This window comes from Sander lucioperca, chromosome 5 (assembly GCF_008315115.2).
Source record: "Sander lucioperca isolate FBNREF2018 chromosome 5, SLUC_FBN_1.2, whole genome shotgun sequence".
Lineage (NCBI taxonomy): Eukaryota > Metazoa > Chordata > Actinopteri > Perciformes > Percidae > Sander > Sander lucioperca.
Window position 1 is genome coordinate 26,533,383 of NC_050177.1, and position 17,953 is coordinate 26,551,335.

At 39.8% G+C, this 17,953-nt stretch overlaps 1 protein-coding gene across 5 annotated transcripts in view; it reads right to left on the reverse strand.

Moving 5' to 3' along the window:
• Positions 1 to 17,953, reverse strand: part of gria4a (glutamate receptor, ionotropic, AMPA 4a) — a 107,680-nt gene that overhangs the window by 5,683 nt on the left and 84,044 nt on the right. Inside the window, exons 14-17 of one of the 5 annotated variants that reach the window (XM_031297234.2) lie at positions 15,274 to 15,472; positions 11,427 to 11,674; positions 4,561 to 4,675; positions 2,696 to 2,943 (exon numbers count right to left, since the gene is read on the reverse strand). In XM_031297234.2, coding sequence (XP_031153094.1) covers positions 2,698 to 2,943; positions 4,561 to 4,675; positions 11,427 to 11,674; positions 15,274 to 15,472 — 808 coding nt within the window. In that variant the 3' untranslated portion in view covers positions 2,696 to 2,697. Of the gene's footprint in view, positions 1 to 2,695; positions 2,944 to 4,040; positions 4,676 to 7,626; positions 7,742 to 11,426; positions 11,675 to 15,273; positions 15,473 to 17,953 lie in introns of those variants that run through there. The other 4 variants (XM_031297233.2, XM_031297232.2, XM_031297231.2 and 1 more) reach the window with 4 other exon arrangements.

Consider the following 17,953-nt stretch of genomic DNA (forward strand, 5'->3'; position numbering starts at 1 on the left):
TGTGCTGTGATTGTGACACTTAAATGTCTTTGCTTTAACTGGCAATCTAGAGAGAATTATCTCTGAAAAGAATGCTAAAGAAAACATGGTTTAGTTTCATCTTTGGTTTCTGTAACATAGCAATTTGATGTTCTGCTTATAAACTAATGGCATTTATACAGTATCTAGTCTTGTGAAAGTTACTTTTGGATACATTACTTAGAGGACAATATCTGAAAATAGGAAATTAGATGTACTACTTTTCATCTATATCACATCTATCTATCACAGTTTACTCTGCAGTTACAAACAGCCAACTGTGTTTGGTGATACGCTGCCAGGAACAGAGACAAAGGTTTGCCTTACTCCTCTTTTAATGAGTGCTGTCATGCTGATGTACAGCTCAATTAAAAGACTACTCTAAGTCTAAAGGAACATCTAAGAAAATGTTCAAGAAACCTATCTGAAGTGTGTAGATACTATGTGTACTGTATACTATGTGTGGATGCTCAGAATGTGATAAAACTTCATTTGAAGTTGGCATGGTTTCCTTTGGACAGATAATAGCCAGCATTTAGTGTATCACATTTAGCTGTATTTTTGCATCTTGGGTATTGATCCTGCTTGAGGCGATCATCAAATATGACCTTATAATGCCTCTGAAAGGTTTGTTAAGCAGATCATCAAATTGAGGTTGTGTTTCCTTTCAGTTCAGTTAATTGCTCTATTACATCAATAAATATGAGTCATGTTTTTACAACAACATCACCAAGTAGCCAATCTTTATGAAGTGTTTGCTTCACCAATTATTCCTCTGCATTAACACTAAGTAACTGGGCTGTTTGGAAGTTGTCAGGGCTGGAATATTTCAGAGTGCCTGTTTGGACCGTATACGACAGGGGTGCACAACTCCAGTTTATGGACAACTCGTTAAAGATGCAGGTTAGGAAACCGTGCCTAAAGGTCAATTCAGCACAAATAAATTAACTCTAACTAATTAACTATTGTGCATTGAAGAACTGTTAGTAAATTAGATTCACATGTATACACTAAATATTTCTAGTCCTGGTCTGCCTGATTAACATTTGAACTAAATCACTTAGTAAATGCAGATCTATGAGTACATATCAGGTGATCAAAATTATATCACTGCTACTATTTTGATTAGCTCCTAGAAGTCAAGATTAGTAAATATTTCCCCCATAAAGGATTGATTAAGAAACAAGGATTCAGAATTTAAGGAACACAATGCGACTCAATCAACTGATGGCTGCAGGTTGACTAATATATATGGTCAAAAATGAAAATCATCTAAAATATGCTGCTGGGTAAAAATAAATAAATAATCCAGCTATTTCATTTGTTACCTTAATAACTGCCTTGAATATACATGCTCAAGAATGGACAAGATTAAATCGGTATTTTAAGGGAATGTCTGAAACTTTGCTCAAGCTGTCAAAAGCGCAGTCTCGCACTCAGTTACTTTGAATTGGCTCAGCGTGAACTGGCTTTAAAGTGCTCTTAACAAACAAGGTGTTTCATGTATGCTCATATGTCTTTCTGACATTGTAGTGGTGCTATTAGTCTAGTTAGGAAAATTATGGTGGACATCCACTGACATAAAAACAACTTAACAGTGTTTTTAGGTTTTTTTTATTCCTGAGATAACACTCAGATTATGGCTGAAAAGTTTCAGTCAGACCCACATAAGTGATAATTGGTGTCCACACATTAGCTAATTAATTTGTAGCTAGAAGCAGTCACCGATTTTAATGAGGAACATCACAGTAACAAACCTTTGCTCTCAGGGTAAGTACAAATGTAGACTATTGCTACAACCTTGAAATAGATTAGCCAAGATGAAAAATCAAATATTAGGGAAAAATAACACATGGGTTTTGAATGTTAGTATTAATAAACTTGAAACCTTTATAACGTATGCTAATCACTATTAGAAGTTTATATGTACAGTATTAGCACTACAATTATTATTCAATTAATTGATTAGCCCATAGACAGTAAAGTGAGAAACTCATGTTGGTAATCATTCTTTTAAGCAAAAAAGTCTCACAACTGAAGCTTTATCTTTCAACCTATGCGATAGTACAATGAATATCTTTGGACTTTTGACTGTTGGTTGGACAAAAAAGCAATAATTAATTGAGAAAAATAAATGGCAGATTAATCGATAAAGAAAAGAATTGGTAGTTGCAGCCCTATACAGTATTTATATACAACGCTAGCACCTGTAAATGGAGTTGTGCATCCCTGCTCATCATTATTTTGTTAACGATTAGCTAAAACTACAATGCAGGTGCCTAGTCAAGTCATGAGCCAGGAGCATCACCATCATCATCATCATCATCTGCAGCCAAAGACGATGGAACCAAATCTGTAGTCACACAAATGTAACCCCAATCTAGCCGGGGGTGAAATGCTAAACAATGAAAAGAAACAAACCAAGTAACAAAACCAAAAATCTAAGAAAATATTAGGCCAATAAAGAAACAAAACAGCCAAAATAAGCTTTCACGAAACATAAAAAGCTACATTGGTTCCACAATGCTTGACCACATCCTCATCACCAAATGAAGAACAACATGGTTGCGTTGGGCTGCTGTGTCAGCCTCCACATCGACAATACAATAATCTACAGCACCACCACCATGATCAACACCACCATAACCCCACCTATACGGGAGCCTCTAAATCCTACCCCTATATCTTGACCCCCTCGGAGCCGTACACGTTGTACCCCTCCCTATAAGTGGCTAGATTCTGGGTGCTGGGGGAGGGGCTGGGGCAGTGGGGGGGGCTAAGGTCCACCTTCATGCGCTTGGCTTCGGCCCGTGACTTGTAGCAGAACTCGACCAGGGCCACCAGCATGGCCAGGCCCAGGCCACCCACAAGGATGTAGAAGACCCCTGCCACATTGGACAGGCTCAAAGCCTGGGACGACTTGTCCTGAAGAGAGGGAGTGGGATGAGGTTTGGGGAAGAATGCGGGATGAGGGGAAGGAAGAGTCGAAGTGAAGGAGGCAGCAGAGGGGTGGAGTTTTAAAAGAGAAGGGGTCGATGGAAAAGTGAAAACATAAGGCAAAAAATTGTGAAAAATGATAAACAAAAGGGGAGGAAAGAAGCAGAGTATAGGAGGATGATGGAGGATGAAGTTTAGGTAGGTGTGTGAAAAAGAGGAGAATAACGGGAGTAAGTAAGCAGGAGAGGAATAAGGGGGTGAGAAGTATGTGAAAAGAGGTGGAAAAAAGCAGACAGACAATGGGTACAGTGGGTTAGACACAGAAATGGAGATTGTCTTGAAAAAAAAATATTTAGTGATATTTTGTGTTATACAGTTGTAAATATGCTATGCTACAGAAAATACATTTGTTATCACTTAATTATGAATTATCATACATTTACGTTCTACTTCTACAACTACAATTAATACTACTATCACCACAACAGCTACTACATACTACACATCTGTAACAGTCAATACAACTAGAACATTCTACATTTCTACAACTGTAACATAGTAACATGATATCAAAGCAGCTTGAATCAACATTCATTTAAGTAAAAAAGTGCAGGCTTTAATCTGAGCGTTGATGACATTTCACTACAGTTTTAATGAAATTTAAAAGCTCCAGGAGTCTAAACATTTACAGTGGAGCAGCTCCTATGCTCTATGTTATAAACATCTTCATAAGAACGTTTTTTACTCTGAAACAAAACAGTAACACATATGTAACTGGGAGATAAAGGGTATATATTAGCTGGAGCACTTTAATAGCAAATGCTAATAAAAAAAATATGGCAACGCTTTATCTCACAGGTCCATAATTTTCTACTAATTTTGTCAGAAATGTCCTAAAAAGTACTACATGGTTTGGTTCTAATTAAAAGGCCAATGGAGTTCTGCAGTTAATTTAGTTGAAATTGGGTCAGTTGTGTTGAGCTTATGCAGTTGTTGATTTCCAGAGGAAAGAACTGCTCCACTTAAACCCATGTAAGTATTAGTTCAGTATTGATTTATTATTGCAAACTATGTTCTCCATACATGTACCACCAAATTCCACAAAACTATATATAAATATGCACCTGTAAAATGAAGCGTTACCATGCGTAACTCCAAGTTATGGAAATAAATACATAGCATAGTCCTAATTAAATTTTAGTAATCTCATCTGGAGTTTCAGGTTACCATAAATGGGCTCGTGTATGAGATCAAAACAAAAACATGAAAGTGAAAATTGGCTGATGATAATCAAAATTTGCATTGTATTTCTAATGCTAACTGTAATGAAGATGGGATTGCCACAGATTGCTACAGAAACTGAACAAGAATTTAAGTTAATCTGATGCATATTTAGGTAAATGTGGTCCAGCATCAAAAAGGAAAAACATGTTGTAGGTAATCACTAAATGTAACTAAATGTACTGTGGAGCACATTCAAGTTATGTTTCAGGCTAATTGAGAATATTGACTAGTGCTAAAACAGTAGTTGCAGTAATCTGGAGCGTATTCAGGATGAGAATTTCAGGCTAGCGTTCTGAGGGGCCGCAGCAGCGTGAGACTGACCTTACTTCCAGAGTCCTTGGGTCCACACTCTCCCTTGTCATACCACCATTTGTTTTTCAGTTTGTCTAAGACGCCTGCTTCGCTCAGTTTCAAAACTGCAAGGTTTACCGGGGTTCTTCGCGTGTAAAAATAACATAAATAACATCATAGGTCATGTTATTTTATGTTATTAGGGTATTTCACATTTGCATTGCACAGCTCAGTTACATAGAAAAGTACTTCACATCAAGTGACCTAGCATGGATCCCACTGAGTACATGTGTGTATGCTCGTTGAGGAGGGCCTGGGGGGAGCGAGGAGCTAAGGCGAGCTACAGACATATGAGTGGGACCCACCTTTGTCACTTCAGGTAACACACCCATGCTGCCCCAGCTGATCCTCCAATGAGCCAGAGGCAAGTACTGTTAAGCCAGGACTATTGGCATTGGGCTAGCACTGTGTTACCGCTGGGAGAGAGAGCTACAGTGAGACAGGTTTAAATGTGAAGCTGAGGATTTCATAAACTCTAGACTTTGAAGGCCAGAGATAACTCCTCTCTGATCTTTTCTCAGATCGCATTTTTGTCTGTCAGTTGTTCGGTCCTCTACTTTGTTACAGATTAAAATATCTTGACAATGTATGGATGGATTGGCATGAAATCTTGTAAAGACAGTCATGGTCTGCAGAGGGTGAATCCTGACTTTGGTAATCATCCGACATTTTATATGTGGGCTGTAGACTCTAATATTGTTTAAAGTTTACATTTAGCTAGATGGACTTGATTTACTTTAATGATTTGCTTCATTCCAAACAAGACGTGTATACATGATTCTAAAATACTTTGAACAAATATGAATAAAAAAAACAAACTCTTATGAGACATACAGAAGATTAGGGAGCTCCTAAGAATCATTTCAGGACCTAAAAGCAACAAAAGAGTAAATAAAATGTTTCAATCTTTAACACAATAGAAAAACTGAATTGAAAAATAAGACTCTAAATAGAATTGTTGAAACAAACGAACAAGAGATGGAGGAAACTTGATCCTGTAATTGCACTCTGCTGCTATCAATTATTTATCCTCCCCTCTGCCTTAAATCAATCTGAGCCTAAAAGAATCCGAGAGCTACAACTACACTTGGGCCCTGTTTTTCATTTCATTCTTGATTAAACGTTTTAAAGCAGCCATATTATGCTCATTTTCAGGTTTATAATTGTATTTTAAGGTTGTACCAGAATAGGTTTACATGGTTTAATTTTCAAAAAACACCATATTTGTGTTGTACTGCAGTGCTCTCTCTCACTGCTGCAGATCCTCTTTTCACCTGGTCTCTGTTTTAGCTACAGAGTGAGACCTCTTTTCTTCTTCTTCTTCTGTAATATCTTTGATTACACTTGCACATGCCCAGTAGCTCAGATGTAGATCATGTCAGCTAGCTAGCTCCATAGACAGTAAAAGAAAGGCTGTTTCTACAACTTCGGTCAGTTACAAGGCAGGATTAGCTGGGAGACTTCTAAATGAGGGCGCACATGTAAGTAGTTCTTTTGTAGATTATGGTGAACTTGTGTGTGTTGTAGCAGTGCTTTGCTATTGAGAACGAGGTAGCATGCTAGCGTTAGCATTAGCGTTAGCATGCTAACAAGCTAATGGTTGCGGTTAGCCTGCTCGTTTCGGCTTGTGACGTCACAAGCCGTGCCGATTTTGAACAGCTCACCCAGAGACTGAAGGCAGGACACATTCAGAAACCGTATCTCACTCTAAACAGCATGGATGGATTTTTTTCAAAGTTTGTATGTGTGTGGAAGCACCAGAGACACAACATAACACCCCAAATCCCAGAAAAAGTGATTTTTTCATAATATGGGCACTTTAAAACCTGTTTCATCTGCCACGTACTCAGCCAACAATTTCTCAGTTGAAGGAGTGATAAGGTTCCGTTTGGTGTCCCTTTAGTCTCGCTTTGGCAGACCTTCCTCCACAGCGCTGCGGAGGGTTTGGCTAGTCCACACAGAATTCCAGGATGGGAGAAAAACGTGCTTTGGTTAATTGGCATTTCTTTAAACCAATCACAATTGTCTTGGGCGGTGCTAAGCGCCGGACGGAGCAACAGTGCCTCTGCAAAATAGCCTTGGAACGGAACTTGTTTTGGCAGAATGTGTACGTTCAAAAGTTATTTTAGTCTTGTAAGAGAAAACTCAGATTGGACAGATAGTCTAGCTAGCTGTCTGGATTTACCCTGCAGAGATATGAGGAGCAGTTAACCATAGACCTCATAAATCGACCGGAGTTTAAAATTACAACACAAAGAAAGCAAAAGGTAACTGACATAAGAGGGACATCCGGCGGAATTTCCGGCGGCACCTGAACAATCCCGGACGTGGAACGTCGTAGATATAGACTAATGTCCCTCTGTTTTTCTTGCAATTTGACTCTCACTCAAGTCTCTCCTTCTCTCCCCAGAAGTGCCACTAGGGGGCAAATATTTCTGTCTTGACAGTAATTGCTCTCTTCATCTTTCCAACTTCACACTCTGACATTTCAGAGGGGCATTACCAGATCAGTGTCAAACACATTTAAAAATAGTTATTATCATGACCTGTGCTTGAATTAGCTTGGCAAACACTCACCTGCAAAGGGGACATACAGTATTTCCCTGAATGATATTGAAAATAGCCAATTATGTTTTTCCCTGATGATTCAACATGTCAAGAAATAATGTTGGTTCTCTTTTGGGTCAACCAATGTTTTTTTTTTTTTTTTTTTTTTAAAAAGCCCTTATTTTTTCATTTTCTCTGTATAAACAAGCTCAAGTGTTGTACCTTTGTCACTGGATCTTAACCTTTCATATAAAAAGGCACACACCACTGACAGCAGATGCAACATTGTGCCTATTTTGAAAGCTGCAGGGTTTCCCAGGAGATTTTATGTTGTCACGTTTGCCCTCCCTCTTTGCTGCTTGACTCTTCGCCAGGGCAGATGCATGTGATACGCTCCTGGGACGGGGGCCGCTACGAGCTGCTTAGCCGGTGAGTGGCCCCTGTCCCCTGTCCCCCTAGTGGTGGGGTGGTCAGACAGAGAGGGCTAACCTTGGAATCCCCTCCCCCGCTGCCACATTCTCCTTTGTCATACCACCACTTGTTTTTCAATTTGTCCAACAGGCCCTGCTCGTTGAGCTTTAGCACGGCCAGGTTGACCGCATTTCTTTATGTAAAAAAGGAGGGACAGATAAGATAGTTTGGTCAGAGCAGAGGATGGAGGGACAGACAGACAAGATGGACGTGGACCACACTGAGGAGGAAGAAGGGGAGGGAAATGAGGAACAGAGGAGGGGAGGGGAATCAGAGAGTTTGAAGGGACAAAGGTGGGTTAGTGGGGAAGATGCACCCCAGAGAACGCTCTCTTCTCTTTCTCTTTGTTTCTACTTCAGATACTTTCTCAAAATGTATTACTGTTACTTTTACTTCTTTTGCTTTTATAAAATAAAAAAAATAAAAATGTTTTACTGTATCTATCCTACACTAACACATGATGCTCTACAGTGAGTGTCAAATTGTTGCTATAAAGTTTGTTAACCAGGTCTCTGCAGCCTGCTGATGGTGCTATTGCCCCTTCTGATGCTCTCCTGCCTTCCTGCTACTCTGTACTGTATGTTTGTGTGTGTGTGTGTGTGTGTGTGTGTGTGTGTGTGTGTGTGTTTGTATACGTGCATGCGTGTGTGTGTGGCTCCAGTTTCCTACAGTACCCCTGAAGGGACTGACCTCCAAACAAAATTCAGGGACACAGGGCTAAATATCAGGCCCTCACGCTGTGTGTGCACCAAGATCTTTGTATCAGGCATGTTTGTAAAGAGAAGCTCTTCTCTTTGCTTAGCAATTCATTATTTTAGTAAATGATTAAAATAAACTTGCTGGTATTGGAAACCCACTTGGAACAGGTTAATCAGTTATCTTTGTTTTTTTAAACAGTTATGAACATTGCCATGGAGTGAAGTTGAAAGCAATGATAAAAAAAAAAAAGATTGTTAAGGTTCTTGCGTTGTGGATAGCTTCAACATTGAGGGTGAGCTTCTAAACAAAAAGGAAGCCATCCTATTCATGATGCCCAGGTTTGCTCGGTTTTGTGTGTGTTGTGAATGCTGTGCTATTTAGCAGCCAATTCTTAGATCTCAGGTGTTCTCACGCGCACTTAAGTGCATCACCCAGAACACTTCAAAGAATCCACGATTTCAACTGAATTACCATGCAACAATAACACAACTTTATAAGGAAAACGGATTACATATCTTCAGAATATTTTTCGAATATCTCCAAGTTGATTATTTTGGTACTGAACTCACATGAACTGTAACTGGTGGCTGTCTGTAAGGTAATACTGTATGCATTCAATCTCAACAGCTATGTTAAACTTTAGTCTCATGAAGTATATACTGTACAACATTATGTTATACTTAGCTGAAACACACAAAAACAACGCTCTTTTTAAGACAGACAATCCAACAGTGGTTTTATGAGACATAGATAACCAGCAGTTTTAATTTGCCTCAATTCTCACCATTTCACTTTTCCTGCAAATGTCTCTTGATGGCCTCGATTTCCATACTGCGAGAGGAGTGTCTACAAAACATTGCTGCAGGAGCTGAATGATTTTGTCAACTTATTCCCTTCATGCTTTAATACATTCATTTTGTCTCTGCTTTATACCTGTACAAGACTTTCCTGTTGGTCACTCCTGCTACCAGCCTCTGCTGACCGCTCTTTTGTTTGTGAGATGCTGTAATCAGCAGGGGAAATCGCTACAAAAAGGTCACTGCAGTCGCTGCCTGCTTGTTTGTTAGTCTGCCCCTTTGTCTGTACACCTGCCTATCTGGAGGTCCTATCTCATCTCAGAGTGGGTTGTTAGATGGCAGGGAAGATGCTGGCTTGTGACTGAAATGTTGTCAGTTCAGGAAACATTAGGGAAGTGAGAGTAAAAAGCTCTCAGAGTAAAGCTAGTAAAGAGATTCAGAGAGAGACAGTGTTCTCTGGGGTGATCTAATCGACAAGCCATGACTAATCTCTTCAACGTAAGCGGTATGGATGAAAACAGTTCAAACATTTTGACACTTTGTCAGTCAGGATAATAACAGTCGCAAATCAATAATCATATCAAGAGCAGCTATACTTCAGAAAGCATGCATTCCTGACATTCATTTTAATCATCAGGGTATTCATTCTCCTAATTAACATCATCAAGGTCAAACAAGCACTGTGATTAGTGCACCGAGAGGAGAGGCAGGCTCACCTGACGTGCACACTTTCCTGCCACATGTGTGCACCTGGTAGATCGGGTTTCCGCTGATTGAGAGAAGCCAGAGACAACCGTGGATAGTCCCAGAAATGTGTTCTGGATGGGGGCTTAAAAAAGGGACCTATCCACCCACTGTCACTTTTCCCTCATAAACGAAAAAACCTTTGTGTACTGTATATAACAAGGGATAAACGACAGTGGGACTTGTTTGCACCACACACACAGGGGAAAGTTATAGAGCAGGATGTAAGGCTGATGTGCTGTTTGTGTTTTGCCATTCATAAGGCAAATAAGAAATGCTGACAGAGAGAGATGGAGGGAGAGAAGAGAGAGCAAGTGGTCCGGCGTTGCTGAATTTAGTCAATTATTTTCCCCTTAGCAGGCATTTGTGACATTATGAAGACAAAGCCTCACTATACTGCTGTCACAGTCACCTGAAAAATAAATTATTTGCATTGACAGTATACCTGAGTGAAACCTACTGGGACTATTACTGCAGGCTCAAGTTAATAAGCCAGATAAACAAGTGTCTGCTGAGGGAAAATCAAAACAAAATTACCAACTTTAGGACTTAAACTTTCTCATTCATTTCCTCCAGCTTATGCTCTCTTTATTAATGTTTACACACCCTCATGTACATTCTTTAACATAAACTACTGATTACTCTTTGGTCTGGATTTAATTAGGTGATTTCCAATTACCATCAATATTATTTTTTTTAAATTTAGTTTGTATAGAATTAAAGGACTATTTTCTTTTCTTTTCAGACCCAGTATTTTTGGTGTGGGATCCTGTATTATGTTTAATTTCTAGTCCCCCCATTGGCCAGGCCCCTCTACTTCCTGTTTCTCACTTGTTGTCTCCTGTTCATCTATGAATTCCCCCTTGTGGCTCTGGATCTAGCGGTAGCAGTCTGAGGTTCTGCCCCTCCTCGTGGTCATATTCAGTTAATAAATCTCTCCTACAATAATAATTGTAACGATTATGATCAGCATGACCATCATGACTATCTTGGAGGATGAAAGGAACAAAGAGACGAGACAACAGACAAATGGACAAAGTTACCTGCAAGGTGGCCCTGTGGAGAAACAGAGTGGTTAAAAGATGAAAGAAAGAGGGGATGTGAGCACGGACAAATGACAGTGACAGAGGACACAGAAATGGAGCAAACAAGCCCTAAATTAACAGAGTGGTGGCAGAGAAGAGTGGGGAAAAGTACGGACAGACAGAAAAAAAAGGAAAATCAAGGAATTAAGCATCCAAGACGTGATGAAACATAATTTGAATAGTCAACATACTTATCTATATCGCTGCTGCTAGGTGAAAACCTATAACTTTGCTTTTGGAGTTTATAATAATACATTGTATTGGTGCCATAATCTTTGCAGTTAATTTAGTACTTGTGAAAAACAATCAATATTCAAATACTGGTCAAGTGTTAATCAATTCTTAAATTTGTGTGGGTGATTTTAACCTGACAGCAGTGACAGGTTAATCTATAGGTGTAGTATAAAAGGCACAGCAGGGTAGGTGGAATATTGCAGCAATAGGACAGTATCAACTTTGTTACTGTCTCCTATTGTTACCCTATTCCACCCACCTTAACTGTGAGCCTTTCGGTGTAGCAATCCCATATCCTTTGGAGTCCAGGTTCCCCCCGACTTTCATGGTGTCACAAGGCTTGCGCTGCTCCGTGTATTCATTCATGGTGGACTCCAGGAGGAAAGCGTACTTCCCCTTGGACTTGCGGACCCTCGCCACGCCCTCCGCTGTGGTTTTGGTGAAGACAGTCGGTTCAGCAGACTTCATGTATGACCACATCTTCTCGTATACGGCTATTTTGGACCTCTGGGGTAGAGGAGGGGGAAGAAGAGGAGAGAGCAGATGTAAATTAGGAATGAATGGACATCATTTTGCTAACATCCAAGGCCAGGGTATTTTCACAGATGATGGTTTTCATAGTCTAGTAAGGAGAAGACTGCCAAGGGAAGAGTGACCATGTAGGCCAGATAGTTTACAAATAATTTCATTTGAGGAAAAGATATGACAGATTGAGAGAAAGGTAGCCATGTCACGCCTAAACTACCTACATCTTTGACAGGTGTAGATAAGAAAGAACAGTGTGGATGGGTAAGGTCTCACAAGCAAAGAACATAGAGTAACATTTTAGGCTATTTGTGCAATTTGACTGAACCTCAGAAGCAGTTTGCATTCAAGTGACCCAGTGAAACAAGATTCAGGCAATTTGACAAAACTGTCAGCATTGCTCACTGAAGGTTAAACTAATTAGGTATTGCCTGTGTATCCAAGTAGCTGATTCGCATGATCTCCATTGTAGTGCAAAAACTATTAAAAACACATCAGTGGCCACTCTGTTGCACTGGGTGTCATGTTCCTTCATTACCATGAACATGGCTACTGTAGTTTATTTTGAGTCAATAGCATAATGTGTATTATTCCAACACTGTAAATATTCCCCTACAAATAAACAATTTACTCCTGATTAAATTGTTTGCTACAAACTACCCAGCTGTTTTGGTACATGTACTCAACACTTTACAAATGTGACCTGTTTAAAAGGATTTGCGTCTTCAATAGAAACAAATGGGATTGGATCTGAGAGCCACAGACAGGGTAGGGAAACTCAAATGTACTGCGAAACAAATTACCGCATTGTTGGCTTTTTCAGGGGATTTGTTGACCCTAAGTCAGGTGTCCATTCACACCTCATTGAAGCCTGATGAAGTGTGAGCAGCTCCTCAAACCACAGATTTGATTATTCAAATCAACATAACATGCTGACTGAGACAAATAGGATGAATCTGAGATGTAAAGAGCTGAGGTCGTGAAAACAATGCATTGACATAATGACACTCAATGCTGTTTATAAATTAGGCCCAAGTGCTTTTTCCACAAGTCTATAATAGAAACAACAGTACAGTACAGAGATTGGACAACAAAGTGTATTGTTATGTTGTATGTTTTTACTGTATTTCATTTATTGCTCCAGTTTCTTATGATGTATGCTGAGGCTGATTTCCACTCATATAGTCCTTGAATAAAATTACACTGCTGATGGAGGGCTGTGTCTTCCATCTTTCATTTTGATCCTCTGGCACATAATGACATTTATAACCACATTTAAAATGTAACACTACATCTCCCTTGACAAGTCAATCATCAGTCTTACTTTAAATGAGTTTATGACTTGCATAGTGGCATACTAATCCGGTTGTGCAGTTATAAATTCGGAAATCTGCTCTAACAGAAGATCTTTTCAGAGGGCATGTCTGCCTGGTATGATGCAATTGATTGTATTATATTGTGTATATACCATGCATATGGATGTGTGCGTGTGCAGTTCTGTGCACCAGTCTATACAGTATGTGTATGTATGAATGTATTGTGTTCTCATGTGTGTGTGCGGACAGTGTGTACTCAAGAGTGAAAATAACAAGCAGAGGAGTCAAACTGTCATCCTCCACAAACATCCTGCTTCTTTCTTCTCTTTCTCTCCTGGTGATTAAGTGTTATTCTGTCGCTCTGCAAGCGACAAGCCACAAACTTAGCCACCGAAACCAGCGCCCGGGGGATTGTGTGTGGACGCGTGTGTGAGTTTGTCACTAGTGCTTGACGGACAACTATCCCATAATAATGTCACTCACATCTATGAAGACCAGCAGGCCCCTCTTTACTCCATGCTACCCTCTGTCTCTCCATTCTTTCTCTTTTTATTTCTCACTCTGTCTACCATAGTAGATTAAAAAAAAAACCTTCTCATCATCAACTTCTTTACACCTTGAGCCTTTTTCATCCCTTCATCATCCTCATTCCTCAAGTTTAATCCATTCATCCATCTATCACTTATGTTTAACATTTTTCTATCCACCACTTTCTCCGTCTGGCCACAGCAAAATGTGTATGCGCTTGTGTGTGTGTTGCTTTTGTCTGTATGTATTTGAATCTGCCTGAGTGTGTATGTCTGTTCATGTGTGTGTGTGTGTGTGTGTGTGTGTGTGTGTTGGAGAGTGTGAGACTGAGAGAGGGAGAGACAGTTATGACTGTGCACGTATAAAGCAGCGTCTGGCCTCGGAAGGATGGATGTGTGACAATGCGGTGTGACTCTTTCCAGATTCTTTTACCATGAGTGAGGCTGAAGGAGGAAATGGATGCTGCAAGTCACCTTCAGGCACTTTTGAATATACATTTAAGACACAAAAACACACACACACACACACACACACACACACACACACACACACACACACACACACACACACACACACACACACACACACACACACACACATACCTGCTCTGCGAGAGAAGTGCAACACAAACACTCACATGCACATATACAGTACATGCATACATGTACATACAGTATATGGCTGAATATGCATACATACATGCTTTAGGTCCACACAGAAATATACACACACATATAGATAATTAATGGTGGTGGCGAATCCCCCTCAGCTGTGGGAGAGTAAATTGCTTTTTCACCCTCCAAAGATTTCAGCCTGCTCGTTATGTTGATTATGCCAGATCCGCTCACAGAAGCACAAACTGTCTGCTACAACCTACCCCTCCACCAAATCCCCAAATACACACATACTAGTGCACACGTCTTTACAAAGCATAACTGTAAATTGGTATATAGACACACACAATGCATGAGCACACAACCAATTCCGAATTTTCCTCCAGAGCATGACTACATGACAGAGCAGATTTGTTTTTGTACATGTAGTGACTCTGGTGTTTTGCCCATGTCTGCAGAAAAAATTTGCATTTCAGCGTAGCTTTATTTCCGAGAATGTAAGCCTCTCTTAATTTAAGATCAGGAGAAAGTCATCCGTTCGTTCCTCTCTTCCCACCTGGACTATTGTAATTCGGTTTACACTGTTATTAGTCACTTATCCTTGTCCCGCCTACAGTCAGAAACAAATTCTGCTGCTTGGCTTTTGTCTGGCTTCAATAAATGAGACAACACCTCCCTCACATTTGCTTCCTCTCACTGACTGCCAATTTATTTCAGAAGTAACTTTAAGATTGTGTTGTTTGTCTTTAAAGTTGTAATCTGTTGTGATGAATGCTGTAAAGCATAGTAGGATGGCATTCTTTACCACCGAGGGACACATGGGCTGGCACCATCACATTCATATAACAGCCATTTGGAAGGGAGTAAAGAACACAACAAATTGGCAACCATTTCCTAAAAGCACCCTGTGGAGTTTTCTTACAAACACACAATGCTATGTTTACATTCAGTGTTTGTACAGTACTGCTTGGGTTTTTAATAACAGCATTAAATGTGAGATCAGCATGACATCTGAGACTTTCTGGCTTTTCAGCTCAGTAGCAAATTAACTTGACTTAACATAGTAAAAGCCTGACACCTCTAAAGCATTCAAATAAATGAGCAGAGTGTGTGGAGTCCATACCCTGAAGAACTCCTTAGTAGAGCCTGAGTCCAGTGTGCCATAGGCTATCTCTGTCTGTTTGGCCAAGTCCTCTGCGCTCTCTATGGGTGAGACCATCCTCTCCACAGTGAGGAAAGCAGCCAGGTTGGCTGTGTAAGAGGAGATGATGATAAGAGTGAAGAACCACCACACACCTCCAACAATACGTCCAGACAGAGACCTGGAGAGAAGACAGACGGAGGCGAGGTAGGGAGAAACCAACAAAAGAGGGGGAGTAAGCAGTAAAAGGTGGAAAGATGCAGAAGGTTAAGAAGGAGGAGGGCAAGATTGAGGAGATAAAGGAAGGATTTGTACATGAGGAATTAGCGGGACGAGTAGGAGGATGATGAAGAAATAGATGAAGTTAAAGGGATGAAAAAAAAAACATAAAAGAAAGACAGAGTAAAAAAACAGAGAAGGAAACATAATTAAGGTTAGTTTCTCAGTCAGAGATATGCAACACAACCCACTGTCGTTTTACAAAGCATTTTTTTTACACTAATGTGTGCATGGCATTACCGCCAAAGCAAATGTCTTTCAACCCTCGAACCAAATCAGCACTAACAATAACAAAAGCTACATGAAACACATTGTAATCTGGGTGCTCCACCATCTCTCTCATCCTCATTCTCTCTTTTCTCTTTCTCCATGTTTACTCTCTTTATCTACCAGTTGTGAGCTGAAGCATCAAAGTAAGTGGCAATTCATTTTGTTTGCACAAACTTGTTTACACTGAGTAAAGCAAAAGAGAGCAAGCGAGAGTGAGCACATTAGAGAAAAGGAGAGAAAGATGGGAGAAGGTAGCAAAATGTTAGGTTTTCTTTTTCTAAAGTCTAAAAATGAGGAAGAGCCATCACATTCACAGAAAATGAAAAGGAACATGTTTTGTAGCATTTCACTTTCAGGTCTTGCCTAATCTATGCTAAAAAGCGTAGCTCAAAGAAACATTCACTGTCAGTATGAATCCCTCCATGTTGTTTACGTTCGATAAGTCCACATGTGTCTCTTTGAATCACCTTTCAGTCATTGAAAAGTTTGTGTGCTCATTTCCAGATGACAGTAATTAAACATTTTCTCAAATAGGTCAATTGACTGAAGTATTTAATTACGGCCTACTTTAATTTATTTTGTATTTTGTACAAAAATACAATACAATTACAATACAATACAATACAATTTGCCAGAATTGTTCTGAATGTATGTATTTTTATTTACTATTGTGATTTTAGATACTGTGGGTATTTCACGTTTTGCTGTATTGTTGTTTATCTTGTCTTTATGTGTGTCTGCTGGCTGTACAAATAATTGCCCCTCGGGGACAATAAAGTTACCTTGACCTTGACTTGAAAATATGTAATGTAATGCTATGAGAGCGATGAGAGTGAACTAAAAAAGTAAAGTAACAAAACAAAACAAAAACAGTGAGCTGAAAGATGCCCCAACACTAGATCATTATTTTATATTATTATTTATTTTACTTGATTATAGCCGCTTTAACAAAATTTGGGCGACATTCATATCCCCTTGCACACAATCATAAAATAAGGCCCAACATTTCTCAGACAGGTGGCTGTTTGGTGGTGATACCACTCTGATGTGAAAGCAGTGACATACAAGTTATTCTTCAGGCTGGGTTTTAAGGAGTGCATGCTGAAGTGAGAAAAGAGGAGTGAGAGAGCTGAGAGGTGCATCGATGCCTGACTCGGCATAAATTGTCACCTTTTGGAGCAACTCTGCATTCTGCTGCTGTTCGAAAGCCAGCACACCTCTTAATCCTCATACAGACACGCGCAAATATAAATTGATAGCATGTGTCCTTGAGGCATTGATCTGTTTACCTGAATTAATGAACCTGGCGTACACTGTGATGGATTATCCTGACAAAGAGCTCTTAGGTTTTGTTTTATAATTATTAGGAGACAGCGGAACAAAAATAAATTCAACCAGGTCAGACTTCATGATGGAAAGATTAAGATAGTTTTGCACTGAAAATGTTGACAATGGACAAGAGGGGTCCAGGAACATGGATATGTATTTAGAAACTCGTTTCAATAGGTTCTACAGGGTCTCCTGCAGAGACAGCGGTATGCGATCTGATTGGTTAGCTGGTAAACGAACTGTGACAGCATTTTAATCTGACCTGATGGAGTGACTGTGTGATTTGAGCAGACATCCAAACAAAAAGAGAAGGGGGGGGGGGGTAAATGCAACGCAAAGCAAAGGAGGATGGTCAGAATGCAAACAGGAAGAGGAAGACAAAGATGAAGAGATTGAGAGGTTCAAGAGCAGTGCACTTCTTCACTGTGCATCATTATGCTCAGTATGTTAACAATAATGTCATTACCAAAATGTGGCTTCTATCTCGTGAACCTGTGGAGCTTGAGGACAAGGACATTCATTTATTTGTGTATATTGTGTCAGTTTAAGTGACTATAACAAATAAAGAATCCATCTAAGTTCATGTGAAATCCCATTTAGCCATCCCTTATTGTAGTTTTCTACAGTGATGGCCAAATGAAGCTTCGTGAACAATTTTCTTTATTTTCTGAGCTCACTAGATGGTGCTCTCTGTTCAAAGAAAAGGTTAAAGGAATGGCAATTCAGTGTGTTTTCAACCCTTTGTTGAAGAGAGAGCCCCATCTAGTGGGCTCAGAAAAAAGAG